The sequence below is a fragment of the Rhincodon typus genome, chromosome 5 (genome assembly GCF_021869965.1).
Source record: "Rhincodon typus isolate 14 chromosome 5, sRhiTyp1.1, whole genome shotgun sequence".
Lineage (NCBI taxonomy): Eukaryota > Metazoa > Chordata > Chondrichthyes > Orectolobiformes > Rhincodontidae > Rhincodon > Rhincodon typus.
This window is the reverse complement of record NC_063336.1, coordinates 38,885,007-38,901,964: the sequence shown is the minus strand read 5'-3', so window position 1 is coordinate 38,901,964 and position 16,958 is coordinate 38,885,007. Positions and strand designations below refer to the sequence as shown.

Genomic DNA, 16,958 nt, shown 5'->3' with positions numbered 1-16,958 from the left:
CCGGTGACCGTTCCTCAGAACTATCACTATCACCGCCACTATCATTCATTCCATCCTCCTCCGACACAGTGACAGCAGTGTATATCGTCCACTTCATTGTCACAATTATCTAATGATGCTTCAATAGCGACTTCCCAATATGTACCTTCTGCCACCTAGAAGGACAAAGGCAATAGGTGCATAGAACACCACCACCTGCAAATTCCCCTGTCAGCCACATTTCATCCTGTCTGTGAACCATATTACTGTTCCTACACTGTTATTTGATCAAAATCCTGGAACTTGCTTCTCAACAGCACGTGGACTGTGGCAGTTCAAAAAGGCAGCTCACAACTACCCTCAATCACAAGGGCACTTACTATAAAAAGAGAATTGGTTCTACAGTAAGCCAACTAAACCAGAGAAACATTTAAATTACAAAATGTAGCTTCGTTGTGAACATGTAAAAAGCGTCAGAAGCGATTTCAGTAATGCAGAATGTAAACTTTACAAATGTGTAATTACAGTCTGATTTACTAGATTCCTTGATTCAAAAATAATAAACTTATCAGTGCAACTCCACTGCTTGTTCAGCTCCTGGATGTGCTCTAGTTTATGGAAATGACAGGCTGCGTGAATATTACTGAGCTGGGAAGTTGTGCCGACAATGATTGGTTTCCATTCATTAATTTAAATGATGTAGAAGAAGATGGCATTTGAGCAATGGGAGTGTAGGTGGATGTTGAGGTGGGGAAGTCAGGTACCTAGTTATGGGTGTGGTCAATCCTAATAATTGTGTACCATGTTGTAATTCTAAATTACCGTTGATTCTGCTTTTTAAATAGTTTGCTCAGTCTTGTATAGCTGAAATTGTATGCCTGCCTGTGCAATATTCAAAAGAAAATTGGATTTAAATTCAAAACCAATTATGTATAAAAGTTAAAGCCATGGTGACAAATAAATAAGATAGCAGCCAACATGCATCTATCGTGAACGAATGAGCTACGAAATGTTTCCAGCTGTTAAATTTCCTATTGCACCAATAAGATGTTTGCATTAACTAAAATCTGGTCTTCCACCACAGTTGATTTTGAAATGTGGCAGTGATGCAAGTTGACTGCTTAGGTTTTGGAGAAATGAGATGATGAATATTATACTAAAATAATTTAAGTTATTCTATTTGGAATGTTGCACTTTGTTTGAAACTTGTTTTACTTAATTACCTGACACATGGTCTTACTGTTGCCCTTTTATTTGAAGTGAGATCTATCCTGTTAATCTTTTCTAATAAAACTCTGTACTCTTCCTGTTCTCTTATTACACTATGCCGCTAGTTTTCAATGTCTGCTCTCTCCGTAGTGTCTTACCAGCTGAATGGATGTAATGTAAAACAATGCCAATACTTCATTTGTGTTTCAACCAATCAGCTATTTGTGATCTGTTGCTTAGTCACAATAGACAAGATTAGGTTTCTTGATGCATGTTTTATAGTTGCACTTTAATACCAAAACCATTACTGTTAGCAGTTTGATACTTTGGCAATTTGTTTGGAGTGATGTGTAAAAGGACCCCATCCATATATGCATGTTTAACCAATTGACTGCAACTGAATCCTAACATGATTATGTGCACTCTTATTACATATAAAAATCAAGTCCACTGAGATTTTGTAATAGGAATAAGTGAGGTTAATGGTGTTCCCCATTGTTGACAAGTAAGACAAGCAGCTAATTCTGCCATCTCAATTGGAAATAAGTTGTCAGAGACTCTTGCTCCTCCAGAAACCTACAATAATACCTTGCTGGGAAATTCAATATTCACTTGCTGTGCTTGCATGATAGGATGGAAAAAGTTGGGTTTTGTCCATTTGAATATCTACAGGTTTTAAAATTGATACATATTGCCGTCTAATAACATCTTTAATACTGAAGATATTAATTAATTAATTTTGTTCTTTTTTGAGAAAGGAACAATTTCCTTTCTCTTAAACACATTTCTTTTCTTTTGCCTTTTATTATTCTACTTCATTTCATTGTTTGGCATTGAATTAAATATTCTATTTTACCCATCCTGGGTCAACATCTGCGTGTCTCAATAGGGAATTATTTTGCCAGACCAGAAAACGAAGGCAGATTTCCTTCACTGAAGGATGTCTGATAAGGAGCCATGCCCAGACCTTTTGGTTCCCATATCTTCTGTAAAGGATGCTGCATGTTTTCTTTTACCCTTTTAACAGATGTCTAGTGTAAAACCCCTTGAAAGTATTTGGGCTTATGCAAATGTTATCTATTCCCCAGTGACGGCAAATCCAGACCAATGCATTTAACCATATTGGTTTCTTGATCTTTGGCAGCTCATATAACTAAATAAAAAACTGAAAGAACTGCAGATGCTGGAAATCAGAAACAAAAACAGAAGTTCTGGAAAAAACCTAAGCAGGTCTGGCAGCATCTGTGGAGAGAAATCAGTTAACATTTCAGGTCCAGTAATCCTCCTTCAGAACTGATGGAAGCTAGGAAAAAGATTGGTGCAGATGGTAGGATGTGTGGAAGGGGTAAGGAACAAACGATAGGTGGAGAAAGAGCTCAGAGAGAAGAACAGTTGAATAGACAAAAGAGTGGATAATGGGTTAATGGAGACTGGTAGTGGCCAACAGTAGGTTGTGCGTGATAGCAGACCATGTGATAACAAGTGGTTGTATGTAGGGGTTGGGAAAACATGCTCCAGCTCTAAAATTGTTTAGCTTGACATTGAATTCAGAAGGCTGTAGAGTTCCCAAGCTGAAAATAAGTTGCTATTCTTCCAGCTTGAGCTTCGCTTCGCTGGGGCGCTGCAGCAAGCCTGAGACAGATGTTGGCCAGGGAACGAGGTGGTTTGTTGAAGTGGCTAGCAGCCGGAAGATTGGGTTTTGTTCGCAGTCAGAACGTGTTCTGCTGAGGGGTCACCTAATCTACGCTTCGTTTTCCCCAAAGTAGAGGAGACCACATTGTGAGCACTGAATGCAGTAGGCTAGGTTTGAGTAAAATGCAGCTTCACCTGAAGGGTGTTTGGGCTCGTGGATACTGAGGAGGGAGGAAGTAAACCGGTACACGTTATACCTTCTACAGTTGCAAGAGAAGGTGCCTTGGAGCAGTAAGGGGAGTCTTGAGAGTGAAGTAGGAGTGGACTAGGGGGTCCTGGAGGGAACGACCCTTGCAGAAGGCTGACAAGGGAGGGAAGGGGAATGTGTGTCTGGTGGTGGCATCCTGCTGAAGGTGGCTAATGATGCTGGTGGGATCATAGGTGGGGAGAAGGGGGACCCTATCACTGGTATGTGAGGGAAGAGGGAGGATAAGGTTTAACAGCAGGAGATGGTTCGGACCCCACATGGGGCCCTGTCAACTACGGTGCTGAGGAATCCTTGTTTGAGAAAAAAAGTGGACATTTCAGAGGCTGCCTTGTCAAAGATGGTATCATCAGAACATATGCGACAGAGACGGTGGAGCTGGGAGAATGGAACAGTCTTTACAGGAAGCAGGGTGCAAGGATGTATAGTCAAGGTAACTGTGGGAGTCAGTGGGTTTGTAGTGGATATTATTGACCAGTCTATCCCCAGAAATAGAAACACATGTTGAGGAAGGGAGGATCAGAGGTGGACCAGGTGAAATCGATAAACCTTTCCAGTTCCATACGAGAGAGGGAAACAGCACCGATGATATCATTGATATATTGGAAGAAGTTGTGGGTGGAATAAGACTGGAACAAGGAATGTTCCACGTACCCCACAGAGAGACAGGCATAACTAGGGCCCTTGCAGCTATCCATGGCCACCCCTCTCATCTGAAGAAAGTGAGAGGAGTTAAAAGAGAAGTTGTTTAAAGTGAGGGTGAGCTTGGCCAAGCAAGGAGGGTGGTGGTGGTGTCTGGAGAAGGTTCAGGCCTTTGTTCCAGGAAGAAGCAGAGAGCTCTGAGACCAACGTGGTGGGAGATGGACGTGTCGAGGGAAGTCCCCTTGTCAAAATTAAATAATTTGGTTAGGATGCTTAGTAGAAGAGTCTTTAAATGTGCCATTTCAATATATCCACTTTTTTTAGTTAAAAGTTGAACCACCTTTGTTAGTCCCTTATATAATGCGTTTGTTTTCATGTCCCTATAGGATGGGCAGAAATGGTTTTGGAAGCTTTCTTTTTGCACTTCTTTCAAGTTAACATCACCTGTCTTTTCTGCTCCTCCTTTTTTTCTTTTTTCTTCTTCTTTCACTCACTTCTCATAATACTGCAGTTATCCCAATTTGTCCTCGTTCAGTATCTGCCAGCTCTATTGCCCCACCAACTTGTAAGAATCTTCACAACAGGACGTCTGACTGGCCAAGGTTCATAGTTGGCACACCTGATGCTAGTGGACGGAGGAAATCACCTCATCATCCAAAGGTAAGCAGTTGTTTTGCTATAATGTGACTATTTCCACAGTAACTATTGCCTGTCAAGCAAATTCTGTTTGTTTTACATTTGTACAAGTGTTCAATTCTGCAGGAGCAAAGAAACATTAAATCCTTAAAACACAGTCAAAGGGGAAAAAAATGAATTTTGTGCAAAAAAAGTTACAATAAGTTAGTTGGTTTTGAAATTTGTGATGAAGCAATCAGCACTCAAAATTAAATAGGTTTGTGAGAGGTAATCAGATGTGTAGAAGCAAATAAATGATTTAAAAATGCCTCATCTTGTTTTTCCCATTTAGTAAAACTTTTAAAGGAGAGCTCAGGTTAAGCTTTTTAAGTATAACTTCCAATAGTGACAGAATCAATTGGTCACTGTCATGAACTGTAAACTGCTGCACAGTGGAGAAAATGTTCAGTGCAATTAAATCTTTAGTGAAAGGAAAATTCCTGAAATAACACAATAGTCTTTAGTTGTATAGGACACCTTTTTACTTTTGGTCAAACAAAATAACATACTACATGCATACTATTACTCTGCTAACCTATATTTTCTATGTGTACTGCAAACCATGTATTTTTAATTACCTTAGTCATGAATGATTTATTATTGTCCATGAGATATCTCCTGCTTCCTCAGGCCAATTTCCTTCCTAGCTCCTTTGATAATTGCTTATTAATAGTTCTCTCTCTTCAAATACCAGCCTTGGTAAAACTGTGTCACTGGCCCCTCAGCCCTTGTGCATTATTACTGCACCAGCCTTTGTTTCATCAGTCCTTTAGTGTTGTCGTCATTTCTGGGGTATAGATGTTCCAAAAGAAATAGGGAGGGAGGTAAAAGAGGCGGGGGAGTGGCATTGCTAATCAGGGATGGTATCACAGCTGCAGAAAGGGAGGATGTGGAGGAGGGTTTCTCCACTGAGTCAGTATAGTTGGAAGTCAGAAACAGGAAAGGAGCAGTCACTTTATTGGGAGTTTTCTATAGACCCCCCCCCCCCCAATAGCAACAGAGACTCTGAGGAACAGATTGGGAGGCAGATTTTGGAAATGTGCAGAAGTAACAGGGTTGTTGTCATGGGCGACTTCAACTGCTCTAATATTGACTGGAACCTGCTCAGTGCAAATAATCTGGATGGAGCAGATTTTGTCAGGTGTGTCCAGGAAGGATTTCTGACTCTATGTAGATAGGCCGACTAGAGGGGAGGCCATATTGGATATGGTGCTTGGCAACGAACCAGGCCAGGTGTCAGATCTCTTGGCGAGACAGCATTTTGCTGATAGTGATCACAACTCCCTAACCTTTACTGTAGTCATGGAGAGGGATAGGAGCAGACAATCTGGGCAAGTATTTAATTGAGGGAGGGGGATTTACAGTGCTATTAGGCAGGAACTGTGGAGCAGAAATTAGGAACAGATGTTCTCAGGGAAATGCGCGACAGAAATGTGGAGGTTGTTTAGAGAGCAGTTGCTGCAAGTACTGTATAGGTTTGTCCCACTGAGGCAAGGAAAGGATGGTAAGGTGAAGGAACCTTGGATGCCAGTACATGTGGAACATGTAGTCAAGAGGAAGAAGGAAGCTTACTTAAGGTTGAGGAAGCAAGGATCGGACAGGGCTGTAGAGGTCTACAAGGTAGCCAGGAAGGAACTGAAGAATGGCCAGAGTGAGGGTAGGGCCAATCGGGGATAGTGGAGGAAACTTGTGCGCAGAGTCGGAGGAGGTAGGGGAGGTCCTTGTGAATACCGAAGTAAAGTATTCATTCAGTGAGGGGGACCTTGACATTTGAGGAGAGCATGAAATAGGCAGATATGCTCAAACAGGTTGTTAGGAAGGAGGATGTGCTAGAAATTTTGAAAAACATGAGGATAGATAAGTTCCCTGGGCCAGACAGGATATACCCAAGGTTGCTACGGGAAACGAGGGAAGAGATTGCTGTGCCTTTGGCGATGATCTTTGCATCCTCACTGTCCGCTGGAGTAGTACCAGAAAATTGGAGGGTGGCATATGTCATTCCCTTGTTCAAGAAAGGGAATAGGGATAATCCTGGAAATTATAGACCGGTCAGTCTGTCTTCTGTGGCGAGGAAATTATTGGAGAGGATTCTGAGAGATGGTATCTCAGATTATTTGGAAAAGCATAGTTTGATTAGAGATAGTCAGCATGGCTTTGAGATGGGCAGGTCATACCTCCACAAGCCTTATTGAATTCTTTGAGGATGTGACAAAACACATTGAAGGTAGAGTAGTGGATGTCATGTATGTGGATTTTAGTGAGGCATTTGATAAGGTTCCACATGGTAGGCTCATCCAGAAAGTAAGGAGGCATGGGATTGAGGGAAATTTGGCTGTCTGGATACACAACTGGCTGTCCAATAGAAGACAGAGGGTGGTAGTAGAAGGGAAGTATTCAGCCTGGAGCTCGGTGACCCAGTGGTGTTCTGCAGGGATCTGTTCTGGGACCTCTGCTCTTTGTGACCTTTGTAAATGACTTGGACGAGGAAGTGGAAGGGTGGGTTAGTAAGGTTGGTGGAGTTGTGGACAGTGTGGAGGGCTTTTGTAGGTTGCAACGGGACATTGACCAGATGCAGAGCTGGGCAAAGAAGTGGCAGATGGAATTCAACCCAGAAATGTGTGAAGTGATTCATTTTGGAAGGTCGCATTTGAATGCAGAATACAGGGTTAATGGCACGATTCCCGGCAGCGTGGAGGAACAAAGGGATCTTGGGTCCACGTCCATAGATCCCTCAAAGTTGCTACCCAAGTTGATAGGGTCGTAAAGAAGGCGTATGGCGTGTTGGCTTTTGTTGGCAGGGGAATTGAGTTTAAGAGCAGTGAGGTTATGCTGCAGCTCAACAAAACTCTGGTTAGACCACACTTGGAATATTGTGTTCAGTTCTGGTCACCTCCATTATAGGAAAGATGTGGAAGCTTTAGAGAGGATGCGGAGGAGATTTACCAGGATGCTTGCTGGACTGGAGGGCAGGTCTTATGAGGAAAGGCTGAGGGAGCTAGGACTTATTTTTCATTGGAGCGAAGAAGGATGAGAGGTGACATGATAGAGGTGTACAAGGTGATGAGAGGCATAGATAGAGTGGATAGCCAGAGACTTTTTCCCAGGGCAGAAATGACTATAATGAGGGGACATGATTTTAAGGTGATTGGAGGAAGGTATAGGGGAGATGTCGGAGCTAGGTTCTTCACACAGAGTGGTGGGCGTGTGGAATGTGCTGCCGGCAGTGGTAGTGGAGTCAGATACTTTAGAGACACTTAAGCGACTCTTGGATAGGCACGTGGAGGATAGTAAAATTAGGGTATGCAGGGTAGATTGATCTTAGTAGGATAATAGGTCGGCATAACATCTTGGGCCGAAGGGCCTGTACTGTTCTATGTTCTATCTCTCAAATCCATGTCTGTCTTTTCTGTAACTCGAGTCATAAATCTCCTAGAAGATTTATAGTCCTGTCATAGTACGGAAAAGTTTCTTGGAAATCAAAATTTGTAACTTTAGTGACTGCGCCAAAGATACACAAATCCTCCCTTTCTCAACCTGTCTGCAGCAATTGACATGGTTGATCACTCCATCTTCCTCCAATAACTCTTCACTGTCCACTGTATTGGAACTACAGTCACCTGATTTGCGGATTATGAGCGAAGAAGAGAATCACTTGCAATAGCTTCTCTTCTCACTTCAGCAGGTTTACCCATTATCCTTAAACTATGACCCCAGATTCCTACTACCTCACCATTGGAAACATCCTTAATGCATCTAACCTGTCTTGTCCTGTTAGAATTTTACAAGTTTCCATGCAATCTCTCCCTTGTTCTTTTCAGCTCCTAATAAATAAAATTTGAATTGATTCAACTTCTCATATGTCAGTCCTGCCATCCCAGGCATCAATTTGATAACCTTTGCTATATTCTCTCTATAGCCAGAATATCTGTCCTCAGATAGAGACCAAAACTGCACACTGTTTCAGGTGCAGCCTCATCAATGCCCTGTATAATTGCGCATGACTTCTTTGTTCCTGTATTCAAATGCTCCCTCTATGAAGGACAACGTACAGTATGCCCCTCTATTGCCTGCTACACCTGTGACTGGTGCACGACAACACCCAGGTCTTATTGAACATTCTCCTTTCTCAATTTAGTCATTCAAAGAATAATCTGCCTCATTACTTTTGCTACGGAAATGGATGCGCATTATACTGCATTTGCCCAATCACTCAGCATGATCATGTCACTGAAACATCTCTGCATCCTTCTTACAACTCACCCACCCAGCTTTGTGTTATTTGCAAGTTTTGAGATATTCCATTTAGTTACCTCCTCTAAGACATTAACATATACTGTGAATAGCTGGGGTCCTAGTACTGATCCTTGTGTCGCTGCACTAGTCATTGCCTGCCATTTTGAAAAGGACTCATTTATTCCTACCATTTCCTGTTTGGTAGGCATTTTGTATCAATCTCAATACATTACCTCCAATCCCATGCTCTTTAATTTTACTTATTCATCCTTCATGTGAGATTTTGTCTAAAACCTTTTGAAAGTCCAAATAAACTACATTCACAGGCTCCCCCAATCAACACTATTAGTTACATCCTTAAAGCACTCCAATAGATTTGGCAAGTATGATTTTTCTTGTGTAAATCCACGCTGACTGTCTGATTCTACCACTGTTTTTGAAGTGTTCTGCTATAAAATCCTTGATAGTAAACTCTAACATATTTCCCACTAATGTCAGATTCACTGGTCTATAATCCCCTGTTTTGTCTCTACTTTCCTTTTTAAATAGTGGGATTACATTAGCTACCCTCCTATCTGTAGGAAATGTTCCAGAAGATCATAGATAATACACCTATTATTTTTCGGGTCACTTCATTAAACACTCTTGGATGTAGATTAACTGGCCCTGGGGATTTATCAGCCTTCAATCCCATCAGTTTCTCAAACACCATTTCTCTACTAATACGGATTTCAGTTCCTCTCACTAAATCCTATGTTCCTTTATCGTTTCTAGTACATTTTTTTGGGTCCTCTTTTATAACACCCCTGTTTAAGAAGCTGGGGAGGCAGAAGACAGGAAGTTATTAGCCGCTTAGCCTTACCTCAGATTTGAGTAAATTATTAAAGATGAGATTACTGAGTATTTGGAAGTGCATAGAAAAATAGGACAGAGTCAGCAAAGCTTCCTCAAGGGGAGGTCATGCTTGAAAAATCTTCTAGAATTCTTTGATTGGGTAACAAGCAAATTAAGCAATTCCTCATGATCTGTTTGGATTTCCAGAAGGCCTTTGACAAAGTGCCACACAGGAGGCTGCTAAATAAGTTAGAGCCCATAGTGTTGAGAGTTATTAGCATGGATAGAGGATTGGTTGAGGGGCAGCAGCAGAGTGTGGAGATAAAGGGGTCTTTTACAGGATGGCATTTGGTGACTAGTTGGGACCATTAATGAACAAAGGAACCGGGGGCATGTTGCTAAGTTTACAGATGACAAAGATTGGTGGAGGGATAGGTAGTGTCGAAGTGGGGAAACTGTGAAAGGACTTAGACAGGCTAGAACAGTGGGCAAAGAATTGACAGATGGAATACGATGTGAGAAAGTGTGAGGCTATGTACTTTGGTAGGAAGAATAGAGGCATAGACTTTTCTAAATGGGGAAAGGGTTTGGAAATCTAAAGCACAGAGACCTGGGAGTCCTAATTCAGGATTCTCTTAAGGTTAGCATACAGGTTCGCTTGGCAGTTAGGAAGGAGCCTCTGGTCAGGCCACATTTGGAATATTATGAGCAGTTTTGGGCCTCCTATCTAAGGAAGATTTTGCTGGCTTTGGAGAACGTCCTGAAGAAGTTTACAAGAATGATCCCAAGAATGATGGACTTGTCATTACGAAGAGCAGTTGAGAACTCTGGGGTCCGTACTTGATTGAGTTTAGAAGGATGAGGGTGGAATCTCACTGAAACTTGCCAAATACTGAAGCCTAGATAAAGTGGACATGGAGAAGATGTTTCCACTAGTAGTAGTAGGAACTGAGGGTACAGTCTTGGAGTGAAGAGACAACCTTTTAAAACTGAGATGATGAATTTCTTCAGCCAGGGAGTGGTGAATCTGTGGAACTTATTGCTGCAGAAGGCTATGGAGGCCAATCATTGAGTGTATTTAAGACAACGATAGGTTCTTAATTAGTAAGGGAGTCAAGGGTTGCAGGGAAAAGGCAGGAGCATGGAGTTGAGAAACCCATCAGCCATGATCAAATGGTGGAGCAGACTCGATGGGTCGAAAAGCATAATTCTGTTCCTATATCGTATGGTTTTTGCCTTCGTCTTAGACTATGAATCTAGTTCATAAGCATTTCTTTGTTCCCCATTTCTAACTGTAAGGGATATATGCTAGTTTGCACCAATCTTTTTCTTTTTGCATACCCTCAGAAACCTTTACAGTCAGTTCTTATGTTCCCTGCAAGTTTACTATTTTCCCTTCATAATCAATCCTGCGGTCCTACTTTGCTGACTTTATTAATAGTTCCCAATCCTCAAAACTATTTTCTTTTTCTTGCAAATCTGTATGCTTTTTTTTTCATCTAATGCTATCTGTAACTTCCTCCATAAGCCATGGTTTGGCCACTGTTCTCTTTTGACTTCTGTACCAGATAGGAATAAGCAATTCTTGTAGTTCATCCATTTGCTCTATGAATGTTTGATATTGCCTATCCACTGTCATTCCTCTCCATAACATATATTCCCAGTCCATTATGGCCAACTGGTGCCTCACATATAGTTTCACACTTTTTAAGATTCCAAGACACTACCACTGCAACACGAGCTCCTGTTTCATAGTTATACCTCTTTTGTAATCTATTTACAGAAACGAAGATAGTTTCTAATCAGCTCTGTTCAGAGATATGATGCATATCTAGAGCAAGCGGAGTTTGAGCTCAGAAATAGTGAAACTCCAACTGTGCCGCGAGAGGCGATTTTATAGGAGTATACATGTTTTTAGTCAACCTGCTCAGATGTATTATGACACGTCTCTAGAGCAGGTGGGACTTGAACCTAGGCCTTCTAGCCCTGGGGTAGGGGCCCTACCACAGGATCCCTAAAATTGGACTGTACAATGCTAGTGGTGATGGTGCTACAGATGGATATTTTCAAATAAGCCTGTACAGATTTATTATGGAAAAGTCTGGAGAAGGTGGGATGTGAAAAGCCTCCTGGCTCAGAGGTTGGGGACACTACTACGATGCCACAAGAGCCCATTTTACAGGACCAGTTCAGATGTATTGTGAAACACCTCCAAATTATTAATATATATTGTGAATAGTTGGCGTCCAACACTGATCTCTGCGGTATTCCACTAGTTGCCGCCTGCCATTCAGAAAAAGGCCCGTTTATTCCTACGCTTTATTTCCTGTTTGCCAACTAGTGCACTATCCATGGCTTAGTGTTTGGCTTGGCTTGGCTATCAACTATATTTATTACGTGACCCCAGTCATAAGCACACTTTTTTTTTCTTTAACTGAATTTCTGTTGTGTTTGTCCTAATAGGAGCTCTGGTTTTGTTTGTCCTACCTTTTCCCTTTTGAGGGAATATACCTTGTCTGTGCCCAAAGTAGCCCATTGTTCAGCTGTATCTTTCGCACAGTTCCAGTCTGTCGAGCCTGGCTGTGTTCATGCCCGTTGAATTCTGTTCTCGGCCAGTTGATTTATCCTTACTTGAAAACTGACAGTTGGATTGACCAGTGTCATTCTAAACCTTTTTGTTCAAATGATCACTGTCCGGTAAATGTTCCCCCACTTAACTAATACTATACTTGGTTCACCTCATGCCCAGGAACCCAGTGTAGCCGTGTTCCTTTCTTGTTGGACTAAACACATGCTCCTGTAGGAAATTTGCTACTATTGATACTACGTACTGTGGGAAATTTATTCTCTTCTTTTGAATAATTATTTTTGAAACTACATCTTCAGCATTGCGTGTTTGTACTTCAGTAAACGAGGACCTCGTTAAAAAACTTCAAAAAAACAATCTATCAAACCAGATTTCAGTCTGGGGTCTTACTTGTTCACTAATGATATCACCTGGGATCATAACAATTCAATTAGAAACCAACCCTGGGCTTTTGACAGATGTATTCTGTCAAAAGTATTTTGCTAGTGAACTTTTGCTACAGTGATTTTGCTTTTGCATCTCTGATCGGGCTGGATTTGAAACAGTGTGCTAGTCTAGGAAGGTTTAAAGAATAAAATTGTTGCAGAAAACAGTAATCATTAAGGTTGAAAGCACTGGAGATGTTTTGGTCATCTTAAGCTGAAATATTAAATATATCTAACAGAAAAAGTATCTATCTATAGACTACGAAAGCCAATATGTTTCTCTTCTGAGCACCATCATGGTGGTAATAAAATGAGTTTGGTCTTGACTTGTCTTAGGTTGACAAAAAAGAAAAAGAGAGAGAAAATGAAAGGGAAAAGAATGCACTTGTAGCTTTAACCGCGAATGCAGCAGTGAAAAAGTCAAATTCTCCTTTGATTGTGAAAAATAAGTCGCCAGTGCTGCCAACAGTCCGGTAGGAAGACATCTTATTCTAGTAATGTTATTGCACAGAAGTGTAAACTTCTGAAATTTGCGACGCAGTGCAAGTATTAAGATTGAAGTATTTATTACGTGTTTGAAATAAAACCTGAATGAAGAATCTATAAGGAAGCATCAATTTTAATTACTTTGTCTCTGTGCGTTGTGACTTTGCCTTGTTTTTACTGTATTGTACAACTTTTTTGAATAGACCATCCACAAAAGTATCAATGTCTGCAGTGAATGACAAACTTCTCAGTCCGCCATGTGACTCAGTAAAGAGTTCATTAATCCAGCAACCGCCTTCTCCAGGAAATGTTGGCCCAGTCAAAACTTCCGAGAGTGAGAAAAAAGATCAAGAGAAAGAAGGACTACAAAATGGAGAAAATGCAGATAAGCAGCTCCCTGTCTTACCTTCAACATCAGCAGTTAAGCAGCCCTTGTCTGTTGAAGAGTCTGCTACAAAACCAGAATGTAAAGGTATTGATGAAAGGAAAAACATTAGCAAGGATTAAATATGGACTCATTACAGGTGGGGAGAGGAGAATTTGTAATGGAGAACAGAGATGGCAGAGAAACTGAACAGTTACTTTGCGTCTGTCTTCATGGAAGAAGATATAGAAAACCTCTCAGAAATATTAGGGGACCAAGGGACTTGTGTAACTGAAGAGCTAAAACAAGTTAGTATTCATGAAGAGCTAGTACTGGGAAAATTAGCTAGTTTGAGGGTTGATAATTCTGCTGGGTCAATGAGTTTCATTAGTGTTGGAGAAAGTAGCAAGAGAGGTAGTGGATACGTTGGTGATTAACTTTTATCACTACAGGTTTTAGAAAGGTTCCTCCTGATTGTTCAATAACAAATGTAACCCCACTATTTGAAGGGTGAAGAGGGAGAGTGAGAGTTACAGACCTGTTAGTTTGATGCCCACAGCAAAGGGAAATGTTGGAATCTACTTGAAAAGGACGCGATAACTGAATATTTGGAAAAGAATGGCAAAATTAGGCTGGGTCAGCCTAGATTTATGAAAGTGAAATAACGTTTGACAAAATTGTTGGAGTATTTTTGAGGATGTTGCTTGTAGCTATGGGTTTTTATTCCTGCTGTCCCTAGTCCATTGGGTTTTCTCAGGATAACAATGTCCTAAGGCATCCCAATAATCTGGTGTACTCCATTGTTCTTAAGGTACACTATATAATATTGCACTAATACTAACACATTACAAGCTTACCTGTATAGTACATACAATTGCAGGTGACCCAGTTTACACACTCCCCTGAGCGTAAATGCAAAACAGGTGATTAGCCTGATCCGTCCCAACCTTCAGTTGTTGATTAGACGATTACTTTACTTTTCCTGAGCCTTGACAATGTCTGTCTAATCTTCAACACTTATCAGTTGATTATGGGCAAACATCACAAGTGTCACATTTTCTACAATCAGTTGACCTTTCACCAATTAGGACCATCGGTTTAGTTTTCCTGGAAGGAGACTTACTGTAAGGTTTTAACAAACCGTGACCCCAGGTCAGCCTATTCATGGCTGTTCACAAAAGCTTGCAAGGAAATACTTTATCTGTCATCCACCCACTGTATAATATTTACACAGTGCAATCTTGTGGTCAACGTCCCTTATTTCACTGACAAATGGTCAGCTACTACGTCTGGTGCCCTGTGTCTGGTTTTAGCAGAACCTGACCCAGGCGCAGTGTCACCAGCGCAGTACATCTGAGTTGTGACACCTAATTCGAAGACATGCATCCCTTCAAGAAACAGTTAAGGCACCATCCAACAAATGGACCTTTCAGTAGGGCAAGCTTCATATGTTTTCTCATTTCGGCTGACCCAGCAAATTTAAGGTTACTACCTGCACGATTATGAATTTCCATACAAGAGGTGAGTAAACAAAATTTAGAGTGCATGGGATTGGGATTATATAGAAATGGATTGAAAATCAGTTACTGAGCAGAAAGTAGAGAGGAGGAATAAGCTGATCATTCTTGGGATGGCAGACTGTTACTAATGCTGCACTGCAGGTTCTGTGTTGGTCCACATCCACGACTGTTCACAATCTATATGTAAATGATTTGAATGTGGAGACCAAATGTAATATTTCAACATTTACAGATGACACCAAACTGGATATAAATTGTAAAAATGTAAAAGGAGGCTTCAAGGGGACGTGGTCAGGCGAAGTGAATAGCCTAAACATGGCACATTGAATATTATGTGAACAAGTATGAAGTTTTTCAGTTGGGTAGAAAAGAAAGGCACGATGTTCATTAATTGCTGAGAGGTTGGGAAGTGCAGGAGTCCAAAAGGATTCTTGTTGAGGAATCAAAAGCTAGCGTGTAGGTCAGCATACATTTAGAAAGGCAAACAATGCATTGGTGTTCATTTCAAAGGGCTTTGAGTACAGAAATAAAGAAGCTTTATAGAACATAGAACAGTACAGCACAGAGACAACAAGGTGCAGGGCTGGATGAACACAGCAGGCCAAGCAGCATCATAGGAGCAGAGAGGCTGACGTTTCGGGCCTCGACCCTTCATCAGAAAAGGGGGAGGGGAAGGGGGTTTTGAAATAAATAGGGAGAGAGTGGGAGGCGGATAGAAGAGGGATAGAGGAGAGGATAGGTGGAGAGGAAACAAACAGGTCGAAGAGGCGGGGATGGGGCCAGGAAAGGTGAGTGTAGGTAGGGAGTTAGGAAGGGGATAGGTCAGTCCAGGGAGGACGGACAGGTCAAGGGGGCGGGATGAGGTTGGTCGGTAGGAGATGGAGGTGCGGCTTGAGGTGGGAGGAGGGGATAGGTGGGAGGAAGAACAGGTTAGGGAGGCAGGGACGAGCTGGACTGGTTTTGGGATGCGGTGGGGGGAGGGGAGATTTTGAAACTTGTGAAATCCACATTGATACCATTGGGCTGCAGGGTTCCCAAGCGGAATATGAGTTGCTGTTCCTGCAACCTTCGGGTGGCATCGTTGTGGCACTGCAGGAGGCCCAGGATGGACATGTCGTCTGAGGAATGGGAGGGGGAGTTGAAATGGTTCGCGACCGGGAGGTGCAGTTGTTTGTTGCGAACCGAGCGTAAGTGTTCTGCAAAGCGGTCCCCGAGTCTCCGCTTGGTTTCCCCGATGTAGAGGAAGCCACACCGGGTACAGCGGATGCAGTATACCACATTGGCAGATGTGCAGGTGAACATCTGCTTGATGTGGAAAGTCTTCTTGGGGCCTGGGATGGGGGTGAGGGAGGAGGTATGGGGGCAGGTGTAGCACTTCCTGCGGTTGCAGGGAAAAGTGCCGGGTGTGGTGGAGCTGGAGGGGAGTGTGGAGCGGACAAGGGAGTCACGGAGAGAGTTGTCCCTCCGGAAAGCAGATAAAGGTGGGGAGGGAAAGATGTCTTTGGTGGTGGGGTCGGATTGCAGATGGCGGAAGTGTCGGAGGATGATGCGTTGGATCCGGAGGTTGGTGGGGTGGTACGTGAGGACGAGGGGGATTCTTTTTTGGTTTTTATTGCGTGGACGGGGTGTGAGGGATGAGGTGCGGGAGATGTGGGAGACACGGTTGAGGGCGTTCTCGACCACCGAGGAGGGGAAGTTACGGTCCTTGAAAAACGAGGACAACTGAGATGTACGGGAGTGGAATGCCTCATCCTGGGAGCAGATGCGGCGGAGGCGAAGGAATTGGGAATAGGGGATAGCATTTTTGCAGGAAGGTGGGTGGGAGGAGGAGTATTCTAGGTAGCTGTGGGAGTCGGTGGGCTTGAAATGAATATCGGTTTCGAGGTGGTTGCCCGATATGGAGACAGAGAGGTCCAGGAAGGGGAGAGAGGTGTTAGAGATGGTCCAGGTAAATTTAAGGTTGGGGTGGAAGGTGTTAGTGAAGTGTATGAACTGTTCGAGCTCCTCGTGGGAGCACGAGGCGGCACCGATACAGTCATCAATGTAACGGAGGAAGAGGTGGGGTTTAGGGCCGGTGTAGGTACGGAAGAGGGATTGTTCCACGTAA

General features: G+C 42.5%; 1 protein-coding gene across 2 annotated transcripts in view; it reads left to right on the top strand.

The window, feature by feature from the left end:
* The window catches only part of LOC109923570 (ensconsin-like), a 132,377-nt gene that overhangs the window by 75,189 nt on the left and 40,230 nt on the right, over positions 1-16,958 (top strand). Inside the window, exons 8-10 of one of the 2 annotated variants that reach the window (XM_048597400.1) lie at positions 4,239-4,387; positions 12,818-12,954; positions 13,171-13,439. In XM_048597400.1, coding sequence (XP_048453357.1) covers positions 4,239-4,387; positions 12,818-12,954; positions 13,171-13,439 — 555 coding nt within the window. The remainder of the gene's footprint in view (positions 1-4,238; positions 4,388-12,817; positions 12,955-13,170; positions 13,440-16,958) is intronic. The other variant, XM_048597402.1, reaches the window with a different exon arrangement.